Here is a 21,491-nt window from a genome sequence, read left to right as displayed (position 1 = left end):
GTTTGTTAAAAGAACCAAACAGATCGATCTCTTGCTTGCCACAGTTACTATATTATTTTGATTGTTTTTTCTCAGGTACAAATATTTTGTTTGTCACTGCACTCTTCCTAGAATATACTTTTATTGCAAGTTAACTTATTTGTCATATTTTTTCGTCTTTTCTTTTTGGGCATAATAAGAAATCAAGTTTTCTTTAAACTAACAAATATCCAAAATACACTATAACAAAAATAATTTTTATCGATAATAAATATGTACATTAACGAAGAGTGTTAGAGCCTTTACCGATATTAATTAATTGTCATTACATTCAATTTTGCAATAGATTTTAGGGACATTTATGGAGAGTGCCAACTGTATCTGAAAATTCATATTTAGCGACAAATAAAATTAGGTGTGCAATATGCACCTTAAGGAAAGTGAAGACACTTCCTCTGCTATGCCACCTTCTTAGGGGGTATTAATATCACTTTGAATAAGATTAGGTGTGTAATATGTCACCACAATAGTTTAAATGTGTAATTTACTTTTCGATACAAATTCAGGAGAAATTTATGTCTTTTCTCTATGAAATAATACCATACATAATACATTGGAACTTTTCTAGTTTAAAAATGAGTCTTCAGTTGACACTCAAGCTAGTAGAGTTCTAGAGGAAGCTTCAAGTAATTCTCTCAACCTCCTCTAATATGCTCTTAGACTTGGGATTCTGCGGTTATCCTTTGAATAAGAAAGTTTACAAAATACTATTAAAATATTTGAGTATGATTGTAATAAAAGAATAATTTTATAGCAAAGTCTTAACAATCTTGCAAAACTACTCTAACAATCTTGTGTAGAAAAAAGAAAAGAAAATCCCAAGCACCACGTAAAGCATTGCAGATAAATCTAATAAATTAGAAAATCATTCCTGAACAATTTTTTTTTTTATAAAGTAATTAAATTATATTAGAAAGCATCAAGAAGATGCGAAGTTACAAAAGCACCTTCTGCAAAGAAGCTGCTCTAAACAGAAAATATGGAGCTAGCTTGTCAAAAACTTGTGAAACAGTCAATAGGGATCCCTGCTACTCTACTGTACTAGAGATAGGGAACTAACAAAATCCGAAAGGTTATCCACACTGTTTACATTGGCATAAAAGTGCCAGCTAAATAAACTAACTAGACATTTGGCTTTAAGATTGCATAAAGAGGTTGATATTCCATTAAAGCATCTGTTGTTTCTCTCTTTCCATATGCTCCAAAAAATGGCTGCTGGGATCATTCTCCAGATCTTTGTGATGGATTTGTCAACTTTCCACAATATCCAGATGGCATAAGCATCCTTCATGTTGTAGGGCATTACCCATTGTAGACCAAGCATAGAGTAGAAATAATACCATAAGCTAATTGTTGCAGGGCAGTGCAAAAAAAGGTGATTAACACTCTCATTGGTTTGCTTGCACATGACACATCTGTTGATGAGGATTACACCTTTTTTCCTGAGGTTGTCTTGTGTTAGACATGCTTCCTTCAATGCTGTCCAGGTGAAACAAGAAACTCTGAGGGGTTGCCTAGTTTTCCAGACATGTTTACAAGGCCAAATTAGTAGAATGCCATTCTGGGAGCTCAAATTTTTGTAACATTCTTTCACAGTGTAGGTCTTCTCCTTAGAATTACCCCAAAGAATCTTGTCTTGATCTTCGACCACCAATGTAGTGTTTTGCAGAGTTTCTAAGAGGGAAAGGAGGTCATTAATCTCCTTATCCTGGAAGTTCCTTTTGAAAATAGGTGTCCAATGGTTGTTGTCTCTGTACTGGGCTATAGTTGCTTTTATGTTGGAGGCTATCTGGAACAAGGAGGGGAAATAGTCTTTTAGCCTAGAGTTCCCAAGCCATCTGTCTTGCCAAAATCTGATCTTGAGTCTATTACCAGCCTTGAAGGATACTTCCTCAAGGAAATTATCTTTGAAACTGCTTATGTGTTTCCAGACCTCAACACCATGGGGTTCAGTGCTTTCCATTGGACACCAGTGATCTTGAATGCCATATTTAGCCTTGATGATGTCTCTCCAAAACCCAGCCTCAGTTTGTCCATATCTCCAGAGCCACTTCATGAGTAAGCTCTTGTTGTGAAGTTGGAGATTTCTGATTCCCAAGCCTCCTTGAAACTTAGGTTGAGTTACTGATTTCCATTTAACTAGAGAGTACTTGTGAGTGAGACTATTTCCTTCCCATAGAAATCTCCTTCTGAGCCTATCTATTTGTTTCAAAATTGAACCTGGTATTGGAAATAGAGACATGCAGTACGTAGGAATACTATCTAGTACACTGTTGATGAGAGTGAGCCTACCTCCCATAGAGAGGTATTGCATTTTCCATGTAGCAAGTCTCTTTTCTATTTTTTCAATAACTCCATTCCAAATTCCAGAAGATTTGAAACTTGCCCCCAAGGGAAGACCTAGATAGGTGGTGGGTAACGATCCTATTTTGCAACTAAGTATGCCAGCAAGTTCCTCTAGATTGTCCACCTGATTTACCGGATATATAGAACTTTTGAGCATGTTAATATAGAGTCCGGAGATAGCTTCAAAAACTATAAGGGTGGTGTTTAGATTGGAGACTTGTTGCCTGTCAGCTTCACAAAAAATGAGAGTGTCATCCGCATAAAGAAGGTGAGATACAATTGACGGTGGTGGCTGGATTGCTGCCTACTTGAAATCCTTGAATCCATTGAAGTTCTTTAGCCCTAGCTAGTAACTGAGATAGTCCTTCCATAGCCAGAATGAATAGATAAGGAGAGAGTGGATCCCCCTGCCTCAACCCCTTTTGAGTAAAGAAAAATCCAACTGGACTTCTGTTGATCAAAACTGAGAACCTCACTGTTGAAATGCAGAAGTATATCCATCTTATCCACCTATCACAAAATCCCATTTGTTTCAGTATATTAACTAGATAGGCCCAGTTAAGTTGGTCAAAAGCTTTCTCTATGTCCAATTTACATAAGATCCCAGACTCACCACTCTTGATTCTCCAGTCTAGCACCTCATTAGCAATCAAGGATGCATCAGTTATTTGCCTATTCTTTAAAAAAGCACTCTGCTGCCCCGAGACTAAAGAATTCATCACCCTTATCCTAGCCAACAACTAATAGACACTACCTATGAGGCTTATAGGCCGATAGTCTTTAAGCTCTACAACACCTTTCTTCTTTGGGATTAGAGCAATAAAAGAAGCATTACAAGACCTCACCATTTGGCAATTCTGGTGGAAGAAATTGAAAGCTGCTAGTATATCCTCTTTAATGAAGCACCATGATTTTTGGAAGAAATCCATGGTATAACCATCAGGTCCTGGGGCTTTGTCAGGGGCACAAGCCATAAGAGCATTAGAGATCTCTAGTTCAGTGAAAGGAAGTTCAAGTTCCTCCTTTTCTTCTATACATAGGGTGGACATGTTCTCAAAAACAGCTGAGGGTCTCCAGGATTCAGCTTCCTTGTATATTTGTTGATAATACTCCAGAATGCCATTCTGTATCCTTCCTTTATCTTCAATCAGTTCATCTCCTATTCTCAGTTTGTCAATGGAATTACCTCTTCTATATGAATTGGCCATTCTCTGAAAGAACTTTGTGTTCTTGTCCCCCTCTTTAATCCATAAGCATCTAGATTTTTGCCTCCATGAGATCTCTTCAGCTGTTGCAATCTGTTGAAGTTGCAGTTTCAGATTCAAGGACTGTGTTTTCTTTGTGTTGAAAGGGTTCTGAGTTCAGCTAAATTAATTCCGAAAGAGCTTTAGTTCTTTGGGTTTCAATGTTTCCATACACCTCCCTGTTCCACTTAGAAATATCTTTCTTTAGGTTTATGAGTTTCTGCAACAGCACAAAGTCTGGGGTTCCCTGAATGTTGTAGGACTGCCACCATCCTTTTATCATATCAATGAAGCCTTCTGCTTGAAGCCACATGTTTTCAAATTTGAAGTAGGATGGTGATGCCTCCCAATCACCACTTTCCAGGATGATGGGTTTATGATGTGAAAATACTCTTAGCATTGTGTATTGTTTGAAAGCCCGGAACATCTCACTCCATTCTGATGAATAAAGAAACCTGTCAATTCTTGAGGCTTGGAGTGTCTCCTCCCCTCTTGACCAGGTGAACTGTGCTCCTTGGAGAGGAGGATCAATCAATTCAAGATCCAAAATGGTATTGGAGAAACCCTGCATAGCACTGGATCTTCTATTACAGTTTAGCCTTTCATCCTCGAATCTACACACATTGAAGTCTCCTCCGATGACCCATAGATCAGACCACAACCCCCTGATTGATGCTAACTCCAACCAAAGGTTCTCCCTTTCTGGGTTGGTATGAGGTCCATATACTCCGGTGAAAACCCATTTGAAGTCTTCAGAGGTGCTCTCAAATCTACATGACAGGGAGAAGGCCCCTGCCTCCGACTCAACACAATTCCAAGCTCTTTTGTCCCATAAAATTAACAGTCCACCTTTGGTGCCGATTGCTTTGACTTCTGCCCAGGAGAGCCAGTTATTCCCCCTTATTTGTCTGATTAGAGATGGATTCCAAGACTCTATTTTGGTTTCCTGTAAACAAACAATGTCTGCCCCCCACTTTTGGATAACAGATTTCAAAGTACTTCTCTTATCTTTATTATTAAGACCCTGTACATTCCAATTGAGTATTTTAACTCTCATCAGGAATGAGAGTTGTGGTGCCTGCCCCTATCTTCTTTCCACTTCCATCTTGGAGACCCCAATCCAGTTTTTTAAGTTCATTTGTTGCTTTGCTATTCCCTTTTTTAGCGTCCCCTGACTTCTTCCCTTGTTCAAGAATCTGAGTTTTCCTCTTTTCCTCCATTCTTAATATAATATCCAAAATTTCATGCTCGAAACCTGAAACATTTACCCCAAGCACTTTGCAAGCCTTCATCATAGTAAATTAGGTCCATTTTGATGTTTCCACAACCGTCGGTGAATCAACTGTTTGTGGTGAATGATCATTATGCCACAGTAGAGGCAGAAAACTGTTGAGCGACTGGGAAGAGAGACTGGAACTGGAATCGTACCCTGAGATGGGAATAGGATCTTGTGTGTATATGCCCAAAGAAGGAGCAGGTATTTCTGCTTCATCATCCGCTTCAAGCTGTGAAAAGACTCCTGCATTATGGTCCAAATTCCGGTGATTAGATGCTTGAACATCCAATTCCAAAGCATCAAAGGATGTTGCACTGAAGGAAGTTGAAGGTTTAAAGCTGCATGGGTCTGCCTTGGCTATGGAGGCTCTCCATGATTGCATTCTGTTATGTTCCTTGTGTTGCTTCCTTTTGTTTGGGCCTTTGGAATAATAAACGTTATTCCAATCTAAATAAGTTCTCCCATGGTAGTGTTGGGCCAGCCCATTTATATTGAAATTTAAATAAGACTTGCCCTTTCTTTTGTCCACAGATTCCTCACGTGGATTTTTAAATATGATATCACGTGGGACTAAATGGGACTCTGTTCCCAGAAGCTTTCCAACCCTAGCCAACTCAGGGTTTTGTCCAGTGGGTAATGGAGAGGACCGGATCTCCGAAATTAATGCCAAATCGACTAAACCAGCCAGCAAATTCAAAATTCAAATTCACCGGGAATTTCATGACTGAATTTTTGACACAGATACGAGCCCAGAGAAAGTGGGATCTGTTCTTTGTATCTTCGTCAACTCCAATAAATCCTCCGCATCTGTCTCCTATATGCTCGAAAGTGTCCATGGTCCAAGCATTTAAGGGAATCCCAAATACTTTTAGCCAGATGTTTTCCGGTGGATCCCCTGTCTGGGAGTTGATATTTTTTGACCACCACGACAGGTTGAGGTGCCTTCCATTCCAGAACCATTCCCCAGCTTTAACTCTTATTGCTTCTTGTCTCGAAGGGAACTCGAAGAGGAATTTATTGTGGTCAAGGGGCGTGGCTTTGAAACCAGCAGTGACTTTCCATCTAGAGATGAACCATTTTTTAATTAACTCAGGGTTCGGGCTGTGATGAAAAGGGTCATTGAAAGTGCTGACTAAGCTTCTGTGCAGCGGATGGTTGTCATTGACTCCACCTATGCTTGCTGGTTGGCTGATTTCTGGCTAGCTTACTATGCTAGCAGCAGCCCGATAGGATTTTGTCAATGGAGACGGTATTGGTGGTGGACCTGACTTGTTGAATTTCCCCAGAAATCGAATGATTTTAGTCGCGAAATCTGTCCACCCACTGTTAAAGCTCATCTCCGGAATGATTACTGCAGATTTAGAGGAGCCATGCCATACTTCAATGCGAACGAATCTGCCATATACGTTGAAGTTTTGATAGACTCTGTATAGGTTGTGCTGTTGTTTTCTACCCCACCTTCTGTATAGTTGTCCATAACCCTTTGAAGCTTGTATTAGGATCTCACATACCCATCTTAGATTGTGTGGATCTAAGCTTACCTTACTTGTAAATCTCCTGCCTCTTTCTATCAATGAAAACCAGCTGAAATGTGTATCCCCTGTATTCTTGAGTTCGAAAGATTTATCCCCGCTAATGAAAAAGAGCTTTTTCTCCATACTGAAAGAAAGTTCCGGTGGTCTAAAGCTACTGCATTAGGGGATTAACATGTAAAGTCAGAGAACAAAAATAGGGCTTCGTGAAAGGCCATACGCGAGATAAAGATTTTTGTAAATGAGGAATTTTGGGAGAAATCCCTTTGGGGGAAGAGAGAGAGAGAGAGAGAGAGAGAGAGAGAGAGAGAGAGAGAGTAACTTAACAAATATACATGAACACCAAAATATTCACCACAATAAATGATGAAAACTTTGGTGAAAGTCACCATCAGAACCTTCCAGGAAAAACCTTGGTTATCGAAATCTAATGGAAGGTTAATGTCTTAAAAATGATCAGAAGGAATGGACACGAGTGAAGAGGTGAGATGCTATCAAATCAGCCACCAGAAAGAGAAAGAGAGGTAAGACTTCAGCCAACAAGTAGTGTAACCTGAACAAATTTGGAAGATAATATTGATTAAACAAAAAAACATTTTATCCTCATAAAGAATTAAACATTTTAAAACAAACATACTAAACATATTAGATTGCATTGGCTTTACCAGAATCCAACTGATGCAAAATGCTTTATACTCTACCCGTTTTATACTAATGCAAAATGACTATAAAGTTTAATTTGCTCTTTCATGTTCACTCATACAATGACTAATTAATCATTTGGTACATTCATAAATTCTAATGATACTAAAACGTCAATTATGAATTTAGACACATCATTAATATCAAGGACAGATAACATACTTTATGAATGTGTCTTTTACGAAGATAATAACTTCATCAAACTAGTTGGACATAAATTAACATTGGATCACTTTATACATGTCAATATTTCCAACAAACTAAAAAAACATATGAGGAAATATTTCTAATTACACTGATATATTGCACCATCTAAAATCAATGAATTAAGCACGGGAACAAATAACATTAAAACTTATCAAGAAGACTTCAAAGCACATTAGAGTTATGAATTACATCTCAGTTGGGTTATAACTCCCTGCAACCGAAAAGAAAGTGTTGTGTTCTCCTAAATAAGTGCAAAATATACAGTGCTGCTACAAGCTCATTTGTCAAAGTTACAAATCCTGTCATTTCCCTATCCTTGGGAAACTTGTATGCAAATGGGGACTACTTAATAGAGCGGCCGGCTACACTTGCTAATATCAAAACAAAACAAAACAAAACAAAAATATTGTGCCTGCAGCCTGCTGAAGACGACTTCTTATTATTTCCTTGCATAGCTCAAAATGATTCTATTTGAACAATAGAAATAAAGATATTGGGAAAGCGAAACAATCGTCATACATCATCTTCATTGTGGCAGAACAAATCAAATATAGAATGGCTCTTTAGAGCACCAGATCGGGTGAGGTTCCAAATGTCTAGCAACCCAAAGCATTTGATAGATCTCCTCCTACATATCAACTGTTGGGTAAAGACCAAGAGAATTACGCCCACCACCATTTGAATCTGCACCAGCATACATTGGTGACTGTAGTTCACCAGAATGGGATGATTTGCGTGATCTTGGGTTTTTAGGAGCAGTGTATGAATCAGTTGAACCACTGGAATTATACACGGATGATGTTGGAAGACCATGAATCTTTGGAAGGCCTGTTGGGTCAGTACCTATGCTGTAGCCTCTTTCAACTGTCTCAGCTTCAAGTGGCAACTCATCCAATGTCTGCACATACCAAAAGACATTAATTCCAACGTCTACATCAAAAGCATTTATAAGGGTTTGGTTTACCAAATACTTCAACATTTTCTGAAAATGTTTAATTTAATTTCTGAGGTGTCTTGATAAATAGTAGTCTAAGTTTTTTAATTAGGTTTTAGCCATAACTTTAAATTGGCCATGGAGAAATTGATCTCTTATTTATACAAAGTCACTTCCAAGAAGGTTGAATACTTTGAACTTAGCCTTGTTCCGACTGAATGTGCCTATCAGACACATCTGGCACAGTTCTCAAAACAGATTAAGCACGTGCAAGCACCTCTCACGTGGCTCAAGAAACAAATCAAAATGCAACACGTATTAATGATTTACACCATAATCTGTGTATTCCTTTACAAAACAATAAAAATACTCCTTTGTTAATTTATCTGTAAAAGCAAAACAGAAATACAGAAAAAGGAACAATTCAAAAAGACAATAAAGAGAGGTATTAAACAAGAACTATTTTATCCTCAACAGGTAATGAGAAAATACATAGAAACCCCATTAAACTATGACCTGTTTTCGAAAGAGTCACTCAAACTTTGCGGATGTCTTAATACACCCCTAAGCTAATTTAAATTAAATTATTGAACCATTTTTCTGCATCCGACACAGAGTGTGTATATCACTCTCCTGGAGCGCGTGAAAACTAAAAAAAAACTAAGATTAACTTTAGTTTGCAGTATTATTTGTTAAATATATTTATGACCTATTTTTTTGTTTAAATCTTTTTTTCCTCTTCTCTTTTTTCTTCTTCTCCTTCAGAGCTTCACCATTGAAGAACGATGACAATAGTTTCAAGGACTTCTTTTTCTCTCTCTTCCATTTTCTCTTTTTGTTTTTCATTCATTATTCTTCTCAAAAGCATTTCCGTAGGACCGTCTCTTTGAATTGGTCAGATAAATAGTCTCTACTTTTTTTTCCCTCAAAAATCAACCAGCCCCTTCCAAAACACCATAACATTATATTCTCTTCTTTTAAAAAAATATATTTCTGATTCAAAAATGAAAAAACAAAACGGATGGTGTTTTTGAAATAAATTCCTATAATATATGTGATACAAAAATTGAGGGTGGTGATAATAAAGATGACATAGGTGGAAGAAAGAGAAAAAAAAAAAAGAGGAAAGATAGATGTAAAAGAAACAAAAATTATTTTTAATGAAACTGACACGTGTCACTTAATGATTTGAGTGTGACAACACCTTAAAATTGGGATTGACTGGAAAAGGGCCAAATAATTTAACTTTAAATTAGTTTTGGGTTTTTTGAAATGAATTCCTATATATATGTGATTCAAAAATTGAGGGTGGTGATGATAAAGATGACATAGGTGGAAGAAAGAGAGAGAAAAAAAGGAAAGATAGATGTAAAAGAAACAAAAATTATTTTTAATGAAACTGACACGTGTCACTTAATGATTTGAGTGTGACAACACCTTCAAATTGGGATTGACTGGAAAAAGGCCAAATAATTTAACTTCAAATAGTTTTGGGGGTATTAGGACCCCCCCCCCTCCCCCAAAGTTTAAAGTGTCATTATAAAAAAAAGGGTCATAGCTCAGTGGGGGTTTTAACTTTTTATGTATTTTCTCAATGGTAATTAAACATTCTTAATCAAACACAGTAAGTATCTTTGGAAGTATAAATATATATGACTACAAAAGTTTAATTTGCGCCTTCGAGTTCAACACTAATCATAGAATAATTAACTCACCTTTGGGTAAATTCTTAAGTTCAAATGATAGGGAATGCTAACTTATGCATTTATCATGATAATAATTAGATCACTTGTATCAAGGATAAATGACAAACTTGTGTTGGCCACTGTGACTAACAAAACATTAATACATGCATAATATCCACGTATGGACATTTTAGCTTTGTGCATATTTTAATTATGGTTGAACCCATCGTGGGACAACAGTTGCAACTATTGGTGTCAACTTTATCCCAATGGGTTCAGCCTTTAGTCATTTAGTTCATCCACTTTGGTGACTAACAAACTATTTATAAGCATAATCACATACATCACATACAAAAGAATACACAATAAGTAAGTTCATTTTCGAAATTCCTTTCTTTCTTCCACAGATAAATTGCACTTCAGCAATTTACTGAAGCTGAGTGCAGCACCCAGCGCCCCATCTCGGCTAGGGTAACTACCATGTCATATTTCAACTTCCAAGAAGAGATGCAAGGAAGACATTGGTATATTGATGGTGCTCAACTTTAACTTCTGAAGGGAAGAGGACAAGGGCAACAGAAAGTGTGGAGCCTGGAGAGGGGAATAGGAATTGACGAGGCAGAAAGGAAAAAGATAAGAAATGAAACACAACCCCAAAAAGTTGCGTGCTACAATTTCTTTTTGAGTCATATTTTTCTAATTGGTATCTTCCAATTTTTCCGGGATAATTCAATTTTTTTTTTTTATGGTTTATCAAGGAAATAAAGAGGCTAGGGCTTGAATCATTAAAAATAATAGAATAGCGTTCGAAGCACAAAATAGGAGTGTAAAATGCAAGTCTATAGAATTAGATTTTATTTTATTCATTCCCCCCAAAACCACCAGAATCCTAGTGAGAGAAGGTCAGCTAAATTGTTATGGAGTTTCTAAAACCAATAAAACCTGAAGGAGATGCTGATGAAAGACAGTGTGGATTGCAAATATTGTCCACCCCCCAACACCCCCACCCACCCCGCCCTTTTCTTTTGTTTTAAACTAATAGATGGAGACAAGGGAAGGGCGGTAGAAGGATGTGGTGGCAAGGAGGAAGAAGAAATTTGGAAGGAGCCAAAAATTTAGCTATTATAGAGGCTTTTAATGCGCTAAAAAGGAGTGGGAAGTACGCACTTTGCCACAAAAGCACATTGTGTCTACTAGACACAGTTTGGCTCGAGTTCAAGTGTTCAATAGGTACAACCCTTAGTTAAGGTGTATGAAAAAAAAATCCAGACAAGTTTAAGGAGCCACATATGTATTAAGCCCTTTCATAAACTTTCATATGAATAAATTTGAATGATAACACCACTAATTATTCATCTTCATGGACTGGTAAACCTAATTATTGCAGGGTGGGGTGGGTGGGGATTGTTTGAAGAGAAGTCCAATAAATGAAAGCTTGAAATGAGCTGTCACTACTCTACTTGGGAAAAGCTTGAATATGACTAACTTATAGTAAAGCCCAATACCAATTAGTATGAGAAATTTGGGTTTCTTTTTACGTACTGATTTTATAATTAATCTGTCATAATGTTGAATGATTCTGAATCGACTATAAATGTTTTTTGAACTGTTATCTCCCATCTATCATGCTCCCCTGAATTTTAAAAGCTCATTGGTTTTGTGTGTTGCGTCCGTGTTTTGTTCAATTTGTAGTAGTTTCATATCTCAATTACTTGGATTCAATTAAGAACGTGAATAGATCATAGAGACCACCACCCACCCATGCTAACTTGGAATACCTGAAGAAAGAAAAAAATTGGAACCCCAAAAGATCTACAATTTTCAGACATTAATTACCAAACTACAACTAGCCACACAAACCTGCTAACACCAATAGTTCATTAATACGTAATTAACATTTCTCTGAAAAACTCAGATCTATGTTCTGAATAAAAACAAACCAAGATCTGACCTTGAAAGCTTGCTGAAGAACACGAAGTGTCTCACGAGTGCGCTTTCTCTTCAAGGCTACCTCATCAGGTTCCTGCAACATCTCTTCAAGGAGGTTGTCTCTGTCACATGTTGAAAGCACACTGATAAGAATCACGATTAAACCATATACTACATGCCATAACATTTTGAGATAGCTAAGCAGTTGAGCAAGAAAAATATTATACTATCAGCATAGAGTATCACAGCATCCAAAACGTGTGTCCACCAAATCACTTCCTGAGTGACAGACTATTTTATTCAGCAAGAAACCCTAGAGAAAGATCAATAAGCAGATGTCTGTAATAACTTTGGGCTTCAAATAAACTTGGATTTCTTGCTCTCATACAATACCTGTAAAGTTTCTTGATAAATACATTGTGGAGCTCTCGTTTTGTGTGGTTGACCTGAACAAAAAAAAAAGAGAAGACATTTTTATCAAACAAGGAGGCTGAACATGAAAAATACATACATAAATTTGTATATCTATATATACATTGCCACTGATGCAACTACATCATATAAATAAAACGGAGAACACTTCCTTGCACAGTAACCTCTGACCTTTTGGCAGAAAGACCAAGAAAACCTTTTAAACTAAAAGAAGATTATTTACTCTTTCCTATTTGTTTAACAGTTAATCTAGACCTCTGACCTTTTGGCAGAAGAACCAAGAAAACCTTCAAACTTACAGAAGATTAGTTACTCTTTCCTATTTGTTTCTCAGTTTATCTAGACTATCACAAATATATACGCCTCTGACCTTTTGGCAGAAGAATCAAGAAAATCTTCAAACTTACAGAAATTTAGTTACTCTTTCCTATTTGTTTCCCAGTTTATCTAGGCTATCACAAATATATACAACATAGCCTACAGCAGTCTTAACGGTACTTGAAATTCCACCTGAAAGAGACGAACCTCCTGTCCAAGGAGATAGGAGGATCTAGAAGTGGATACACAAGATTATGGGAAGAGTTGCTCTATCAGATCAGAAAAAGTAGCACATCCTAGCACCCAAAGGTAAGGATGTGGCCTCCTGGTCAATGAAGTTGGTGCAAACCTTTGAAGACCACGTTCAAATCCTGGTAGAGACAACAAAAAAACATTGGGGGATTTCTTCCCATCTGCCTAAGCCTGGGTGAGCAAACTTACTTGGCACTTGTTTTGGTGGGAAGAAGCTGGTACACGGTGGAATAATTGAGGTGCCACAAACTGGTGAGAACACTATCATTGTTTTTTTTGGAAAAAAAAAAACAGATCTTAGCACAGAGTACTCATCTAAAATTACTTAGGTTTGCAAGAAATGGAACCAGAAAATTTTCCCTATTTAAAGCACAAGTCCAGTGAAAGCCTACTCAAGTAGATGCCAAAACATCAATGCAAGAAATCGTTAAGACGCAAGATCATGATATCATTATTACCAGAAAGTGCATGATTGCTTTAGGTACTGAGTCCTCAATGTTTTTCCGGACAATGTCATAATATGACCTTAATAACAGTTTTGTAACAGCAATTTCAATAGTCTCCTGATCCGAATGAGTTTCTGACGGCCTCAGCACACTTGGGGGCTTCAAAAAGGTGAGAAGCACAAGTAAGATGATCATCAAATTGAATACCTAGTGATCATAGACTACAGGGGGCCTTCAAATACGTACCTCTCTCAAGTGGATGAAAGCATGATTCATGCTCTGGACAGGTTCACTGAATGGCTTGCTAATGGGATTGTCTTTGATAGATGAACGACTGTCTGACCCACCAAATATTGATGATATCCCCCAGCTTGAACTAACATTTGATCCTGATTGTGAAGAACAAATCTTAGGACATCGCCAATAAAAACATGCAACACTGGATCTGAAACTAGGAGTCCAGGATAAAGAAATGGATACTAAACAGCAGAAAAAAAATTATATGGTGTAGCATTCGAACTAAAGTGTAACAAACATAACTTACATACTGCAATACAAGTAAAGATCACATGGCATAGCATCATGTGTTACCAGAAGGAGATATACCTGATGTTGTTGTTTTCTCTTCTGCAGCAGGCCGAGCAACCTGCTTTTCCGGACAAGGTAGCACAATAATCAGGGCAATCTTAATGCTTTCGCTTCATCTTCAGGAAAATAAATAAAACTAATGCCCCAGCAGGATGGCAAGGAAGAGAAGCAAGCTTGCAGATGATGGTGCAGAGAAGTCATACCTGATCAGGAACAATTCCATTAGCATGTCTAGCAAGAATAGCACGCGACTTCAGACTTCTTTCAGATGCTGGCGCTTTCTCTAAATCCACTCCATCCTGATCAGTGAGATAAAAGCAGTAACTTGTGACTAGTTAAATGAGATCACAGAAAAAGATCCACTGAAGTCTGTGAAACAACATATCAAGTACTTACTTTCTGCCTCGGAACAGGTGCAGTAATCCTGTTGGACTTGACCTGCTGCATTGCCATCTCCACAGCTTTACTCCCCCCAACAAAATTCGGATGTGAAGTGTTTATGTAATCCATCTAGAACAAAATATAAGTTGAAGAAATTTCAACTTCCTATAACAACGGACGCAGTGATGATTAAGTACTCCACTGATGCACTTACAAATGTTCACAGCTATTACTGTTTATTATTATTTGAGTTAACCATACAGTCTTTGATACTAAAACTCTGGTGTCTCCTAAGCTGCTGACAGTATAGCAATTGTCAAATAGCTATTATCTATGAGAAAAGACGATTCAAGAATATCAAGGATCTCAAAAGTAGGTTGGGCTATATTAAGCAAATTCACTTCATAGTACACAGAAATACAGAAGAGTATATATGTGTACACACACACACACAATTGATACACAAGTTCATGTATGTACAAAGAAGTATACAATAGGACAGCCGAAGGTTCAACATACCTCCATCTCAATAATGTGTCCAATCATAGTCTCTGAAGGTTCCAGGCCTTCCCGCAAAAAGTAACCTATAACCTCATCCATCCGTTTTCTCAAAATAGGAAATCGTTGCAATTCATTAACCATGCACCGATGGCTCATCTGTGAATAATAATACAAGTTGAACAGCAGATACAAACACGTAACACTCAAAAACCAAAGACATTTCTCAACAAAAGGGCATACTTTTATAAGCTCGTCGTAAATAAATCGTGCACACTGAAGACTTGGATCTAACAGACGAGCTATCTGTCTTCGGATAAGAACTTCAAATGGAACCTACATATATAAAGTGCAAGGCCAACCAAATAGAATAAATTTTACATGAAGCTACTGGAGAAAGCCCACAACCACTGGCACAAAATAAAAGCATTTCCAAAAGCAAGTAAGGGTTCACATCAAGAACCTACTTCTGGCACAAATAAAGCAGATTTAGGACCAGTTGCATTTTGAATGGCAGTTCGGATGTCGTCATCAGTTAAATCTTCACAAGGATCTACCTCCTGCAAAAGATGGACGAGTTTGATGATATTTGTTGAATTTTGGAATACTATTTGAATAACGTTAACTAAGACACCATACTGATGCAAAGAAGCTAAGTTTCTTTTCAGTTTCCCAATCATCGCGTTGGACTATATCCCAGAATTTGAGACGACGTTCAGCTGTAGGCAACATGGCTATAGTAAAAAAAGGGCGCTAAAGCAAGTAGGTCAAAATGGGAGGCAATTTCATCCTGCTTAAACTTTTGTGGATACAAGACACATTGCGGACGAATGATGACAATTTTTCTTGATAGCATATGTGCACTTGAGCAACAATTTATCATTAATGTTATTATTTTATAGTAAGAAAGACGAGCAGAACCTCCCAGGAGTAGCATAATATGATTAATCAGAACTGGCTATCCCGAGTAGGGGTGGCAATTTCAGCCCATATAAGTGAAATGAGACCATTTTGCCCATATTAAAATAAATGGATCTCTCATATTTTCTTTCCTTTTCTTAAATGGGTTAATATGGTCTTCAACCTATTTAATACTGTCAGGTTTAAAAACAAAATCTCCAAGTTAGAAAAAATATAGATTGGCATTCTCAAGTTGATAGGAAAGATGTGTACCTCCAAACTCTTCACAAATATGCTCTGGAAGATGTAATGAATTCTCGCTCCACCAGACAGCTCAGATGTTGACATTTCTTCATTTTTTCCTTCAATCATTGAAGAGAATGCTGTTCCCAAACCCAGAGAGAGAGAGATGAGAATCTATACTTCAATGAGATTCAACAAATTTGAGACAACATTACCTTCACTGTACTTGGAAAGGATATTCAATAGAAGTGCTCCCATACCAGCCTAGATTGAGAGGAAAATAATGTCAACACACGATAAGGGTAAACTAAGTTGAATAAGAAACAGAAAATCTACCATGAAAAAAACCCGATATCAACCGCCTGTTGTAATATTGCAACAAATTAGCAATAGTTCAGGTATATGGATGGTAAAGATGAGCAATATGGCAGAACAAACCTTGGACTCTGTGATCTCCCCATAGCTGGCATGCTCCTTTGCAACAGATACCAATGCAGCACTAATGCGTGATTTCAATCCTGGAAGAACTGTCTTGATGTGTTGCACTAGAATCTGCGTACAAAAAGAAGTTGCAAACATGAAGTTGCATTGTAGAATATTGTCATCTACTTATTTTACAGTAATAGTTTCATTTATGGAAGGGCAAAGAAAATCGCCCGTATACAAGAAGTAACTAAAAAGTAGCAAACCTACAAAATGTAATGGTTTTCTACAAGCGACACAGAATCTTCTATAGAAGATGGAATATCATGAGTGCACCAAAAGGAAGTAAGGGACAAAAGGCTCACCTCAGTTTAACAATACTCATCTACACCCTCAAAACTTCTCATATTTCTTCCCCTCCACACAACCCACACAAGTGCAAGCAGTGCCCCACATTCCACTACATGAGTCTTTTCCTTCTTTTACCAATATTCCAGCTGAATAATACTTCTTCTACAGGACCCGACATCACCCAAGCAACTCCAAACCAACAAAGGATTTTTTCCTACCACAGCCTCCGGCCACTAGGCAATGAATGAGATGATAATCAACGTATTCACCCGGACTCTTACACATAAGTTGATGTAGGTGATTTCCCCCCGCCTCAAGTTTTTTGTCGTCAATAGCGCCCCACTAGCTGCTTGCCAAGTGGGGAAAAAAACACCTTACTAGGAACTTTAGGGATCCAAATCAAGATATGTTGGAACGCATCCTCCTCACTATATAAACGCTTAACGTAAAAAGACTTCACAGAGAACATCACTATTACCCACCTCCACCTCCAAACAACATAACTTTCCTGTGAAGTACTGTTTGTGGAGCCATTCAATCAAACTTTGGAACTCTGTCATCTCTGGGTCATGCAAATACCTAAACACCTCTCTCTCTGGTTTTTTAGGCACTTGTATAACTGCTGATCTCCCACTGGCAAGATACTCTATACAAGTTTTGCAAAGGGATACTCAAAGAACCCACACCATTTGTAAACCCAAAAACTTACACTCCTTCCATCCCCAAACCTTAAAGTCAACGAAGACACAAAACTCTTCCCACCCTTCAAAATATTGCTCCCTAATGCAGAACCATATGGCATAAAAATATATTTAACCACAATCACCTCCCTTAAAATTAATATTCTTTGGTCACAAATCTCCATAACTATTTTTGTAGCTGAGGTTTGGACCCAGCATGGATGGAATTTCCAATTTAGAAGGAATTTCAATGATTGGCAAATCGAGACAATGACTGATTTTTTTGGAAGGTTGGAAGCTTTTACAGGAACAACGGATGAACGTGATAGATTATGGTGGAGCAGAAATAACAAAGGCACATTCAAGATAAACTCTGCATATAAATTGCTAAATCAGGATGGACAACAACCTTCTCTGTGGCCTTGGAAGCAGATTTGGAAACCTAAAATCCCTTTCAAGGTGTCGTGTTTCATTTGGCTTCTGGCAAGAGAAGCAATTTTAACACATGAAAATCTCAAGAAAAGGAAGTTCTCCATGTGTTCTAGATGCTATTTATGTGGGGAAGAGGTTGAGACAGTCAATCATCTGTTTCTCCATTGCAGAATAACATCCAGCTATGGAGGATTTTCATTAGGCTCAGGGTTTTTGATTGGGCTATGCCTAACAGAATCACGCATCTTTTATACAGTTGGGGAGAAGTAGGGGTGGGAGCTGCAGATAGAGATAGATGGAGGATTGTCCCAGCCTGTATTTGGTGGACTGTTTGGAAAGAAAGAAATGCTAGATGTTTCGAGAGCAAGAATTGTGATCTCCAAAAGATCAAACTAAATTGTATCAGACTTTTTTGTGCAAGCAAATGTATTTAGAGGACACTGAATCCATTATAGATATCCTAGGTTCCTGTTAGGATTCAGATTCAGTTTTCTAACTTTTTGACAAGCTGTAAATATGGTTTAGTGCAAACCAAGCAATGGTTTCAATGAATATACACAATACTACCTTCCTAACCTAAGATTTTGACTCCCAACCCTCCCCAATACTTGGGACTTGTTATAATCTCCCTCCTCATCAAGTGAAACTTCCTTGCCCCATAAAATGTTCTTTGAAGCTTTTTTCAATTTTCCTACGACACTAACCAGAGCATGGTACAATGACAAAACATGTGTGGGACTCGATATAGTACTCTTATAAGTACTACTTTTTCACATTTAAACAAATACCTACTCCCTCCATCACACTGCCGGTCTCTTCTCAAGACTTTGTAATACCGGATCCAAATCAGCTTGAAGAACCTAGCAGCAACCCAAGATAGATAGTGGGAGGAGCCCCAATCCTGCAGATCATATAAGCTTGAGTTAACGTTTCAATGTCCACCTCTCCCATCGGTATTATTTCACACTTCCTCGGGTTGATCTTTAGCCTGACACCACCTAAAACCAGGTTCACACATGACCTAGATGTTCCAATTGAGATTTGTCAGCATCACAAAATACCAACGTAAGACCTAATACAACTTCCTTAACTGCAACAATAAATCCTCTAAATAATCACACTATCCATCATCCTACTCAGCACATCCACAACCAAAATGAACATGGGAGATAGTAGATCCTGCTGTCTCAACCCTCTGAAACTGCCAAAGAAACCACAAGGGCTACCTATGTTGCTCGAAATCTTCAAAAATGTCATTAGATACGTGTCGGATCCTTTAAAAGTAGTGCATTTTGGAGGATACGATATTGGTGTGGCAACATTTTTGGAGAGTTCGAGCAACTTAGAGGCTACCATTAACGAGGTCAATACTAGAAAGAATATTTGATCCAGTCTCCAGCAATCAACAAAAACAAAATTTGTCTTCCACAGAATGAAGTTTAGAAACTCCCCGTTAAAATCACACAGGCTTTTTCAAGGTCCAACTTGCATAAGATGCCAACAGTCCTTACTTTCTTTAGTAATCAACTTCATTGGCCAGCAAAATTGTATAAATAATTTGTCTTCTTCCACATAAGCATGTTGCAAAGTAGACACAGTCTTATCCAAGACCCTCTTAAGTCTAATGGAAGGCACATTAAAATTAATCTTAGAGATGATTCTTACTAGACTAATAGGTCTCTAGTCTTTGACGTTGGATGCTCCCTCCCTTTAGGGAATGATGACAATGCAAGGTGCATTGAGATCGGTCAAATTCACCCCTCTCGAAACTCCTTAATGGGTGCATTAAGACCTCTCAAAATCACCCATGTTGAAACTCCTTAATGGTCTCCATCAACTTGTCTTTGACAATATTCAAACATAATTGGGAAAAAGCCAAAGTGAATTTATCAAGTCCCGGGGTCGAATCCCCACATGACACACTATTGCCTCCCACACCTCCTCCCCAAAACCCCTCTCCAACCACTCTCTTCTCCTTATCTATTAGACTAAACCCTAACCACCACCACCCATTGCCCATTTTTGGCCTCCGCTCTACTTCTTCTTTGAATAACCAGCCGAAGTGAATTTATCAAGTCCCCGAGTCGTATCCCCGCATGACACTCTACTGCCCCCCACCTCCTACCAAAACCCCTCTCCGACCACTCTCTTCTACTTATCTATTAGACAAAACCCTAACCACCACCACCACCCTCCATTCCCCATTTTTGGCCTCCGCTCCACTTCTTTGAATAAATGCTCATAAAATTTTGCAATAGCCCAACAAAAAGTTGTCTAGAAGACTATCTAATTTCAACAAGTTGAAAAAAACACAAGAAATTTAACTTGAGATTTGTTTTTGCAAAAGGTGGGTGAGCCATGAGCACTATGAGAAATTATTTTTTCTAGGAAAAACAATTGAAAGAAAGAAATATTTTACTTTTTGGAACAAACACGGGGTACTGCAACCAAAGGTAGTAACAAGAAAACATGAGGAATAATACAACTTTGGATAAGTCAAAAATCCATCTCAATACTCTAAAGCTCTCTTTTGCTCATATATACTTTAGGTATAAGAGGAAATACCATTGTGTATTCATTTTGCTTATGGGAAACCGAATGCATACTGTACATGCAACTTTTTAAGCTAGCACCATCTAGGCGTGATATTATAAAAGATAATTGATTTGTCAAAGAAGAGTCATTTATTTAACAAAATATTTAACCATCACAATGCAGATATTTTTTGACGAATTAAAAATATTTTATTAATAAAGAGTATAACTACCCGTATAAGATAAGCATACCAAAAGGTAGAGCATCCTCACAAAAAGATATGATTCTTACTAAAGATGCTCAATCTTCCATGCTCAAAGTCATCTAATGGGCGCAGCAAAAACAATAAGAGAAAAGAAGGTACTCCTTAGATGTACAAAGTCTTTCTTTATTTCTCCAAAACCTCTCCTATTTCTCTCTCCAAATGGTCCACATAAGTGTTGATGGAGCAGATCGCATGACCTAAGAAGTCTTTTTTGTTTTATGAACGTCCAACTAAACATTGCCTCTTCCACTGAAGGCCAAACCATCCCAAAACTTGCCACCACAGGCATGACGCCTTTTGACAATGTAATAGAAGGTTGTAAATATCTTCTCTGGGTCTTTTGCACATGAACCACCAACTACCACATGCAATTTTTAACTTCTTCAAATTCTCAATTGTTTGAATCATACCCCTCACAACTACAAAGTAAAGAAACACATCTTTCTTGGTACCCTAGGAATCCATATCAAGAAAAAGGGGAAGTCTTCCTTGGTTCTACTCAATAGCTTTACATAACGAGACCTAGCATGAAAACATCATTATTAATCTTCGCCCATGCCTAAAAATAAAGGCTAAGGGTGTGTTTGGTATGGAGGAAAATGTTTTCCATGGAAAATGATTTCCTAGAAAATGTTTTCCTGGAAAACAAGTAGATTTTGGACTTATTTTTTCATGTTTGGTTTGTGAGTAGAAAATATTTTTCCAAAAATGATTTTTAATGCTTGATTTATGAATGAAAAATGTTTTTGAGAGACATCTATTTTTACTAGAGTAAAAGATAATTTATGAAATTAAAAATATTTTTTAAAAATAAAATTATTATTTTTTTGGGGTGGGATGGGGTGGGCGAGGG

General features: G+C 37.6%; 1 protein-coding gene across 2 annotated transcripts in view; it reads right to left on the bottom strand.

The window, feature by feature from the left end:
• Nucleotides 1-7,457: 7,457 nt before the first annotated feature.
• Nucleotides 7,458-21,491, bottom strand: part of LOC107004619 (dynamin-related protein 3B-like) — a 34,213-nt gene continuing 20,179 nt past the window's right edge. Inside the window, exons 7-20 of one of the 2 annotated variants that reach the window (XM_015202895.2) lie at nt 16,391-16,504; nt 16,168-16,216; nt 15,983-16,092; nt 15,277-15,369; nt 15,053-15,145; nt 14,831-14,968; nt 14,327-14,440; nt 14,134-14,229; nt 13,949-13,991; nt 13,589-13,731; nt 13,355-13,501; nt 12,288-12,340; nt 11,917-12,016; nt 7,458-8,244 (exon numbers count right to left, since the gene is read on the bottom strand). In XM_015202895.2, the coding sequence (XP_015058381.1) occupies nt 7,975-8,244; nt 11,917-12,016; nt 12,288-12,340; nt 13,355-13,501; nt 13,589-13,731; nt 13,949-13,991; nt 14,134-14,229; nt 14,327-14,440; nt 14,831-14,968; nt 15,053-15,145; nt 15,277-15,369; nt 15,983-16,092; nt 16,168-16,216; nt 16,391-16,504 (1,563 nt within the window). In that variant the 3' untranslated portion in view covers nt 7,458-7,974. The remainder of the gene's footprint in view (nt 8,245-11,916; nt 12,017-12,287; nt 12,341-13,354; nt 13,502-13,588; nt 13,732-13,948; nt 13,992-14,133; nt 14,230-14,326; nt 14,441-14,830; nt 14,969-15,052; nt 15,146-15,276; nt 15,370-15,982; nt 16,093-16,167; nt 16,217-16,390; nt 16,505-21,491) is intronic. The other variant, XM_015202897.2, reaches the window with a different exon arrangement.

Source organism: Solanum pennellii, chromosome 11, assembly GCF_001406875.1.
Source record: "Solanum pennellii chromosome 11, SPENNV200".
NCBI lineage: Eukaryota > Viridiplantae > Streptophyta > Magnoliopsida > Solanales > Solanaceae > Solanum > Solanum pennellii.
The sequence above is the reverse complement of the archived record's forward strand: the minus strand, read 5'-3'. Positions and strand labels throughout refer to the sequence as shown.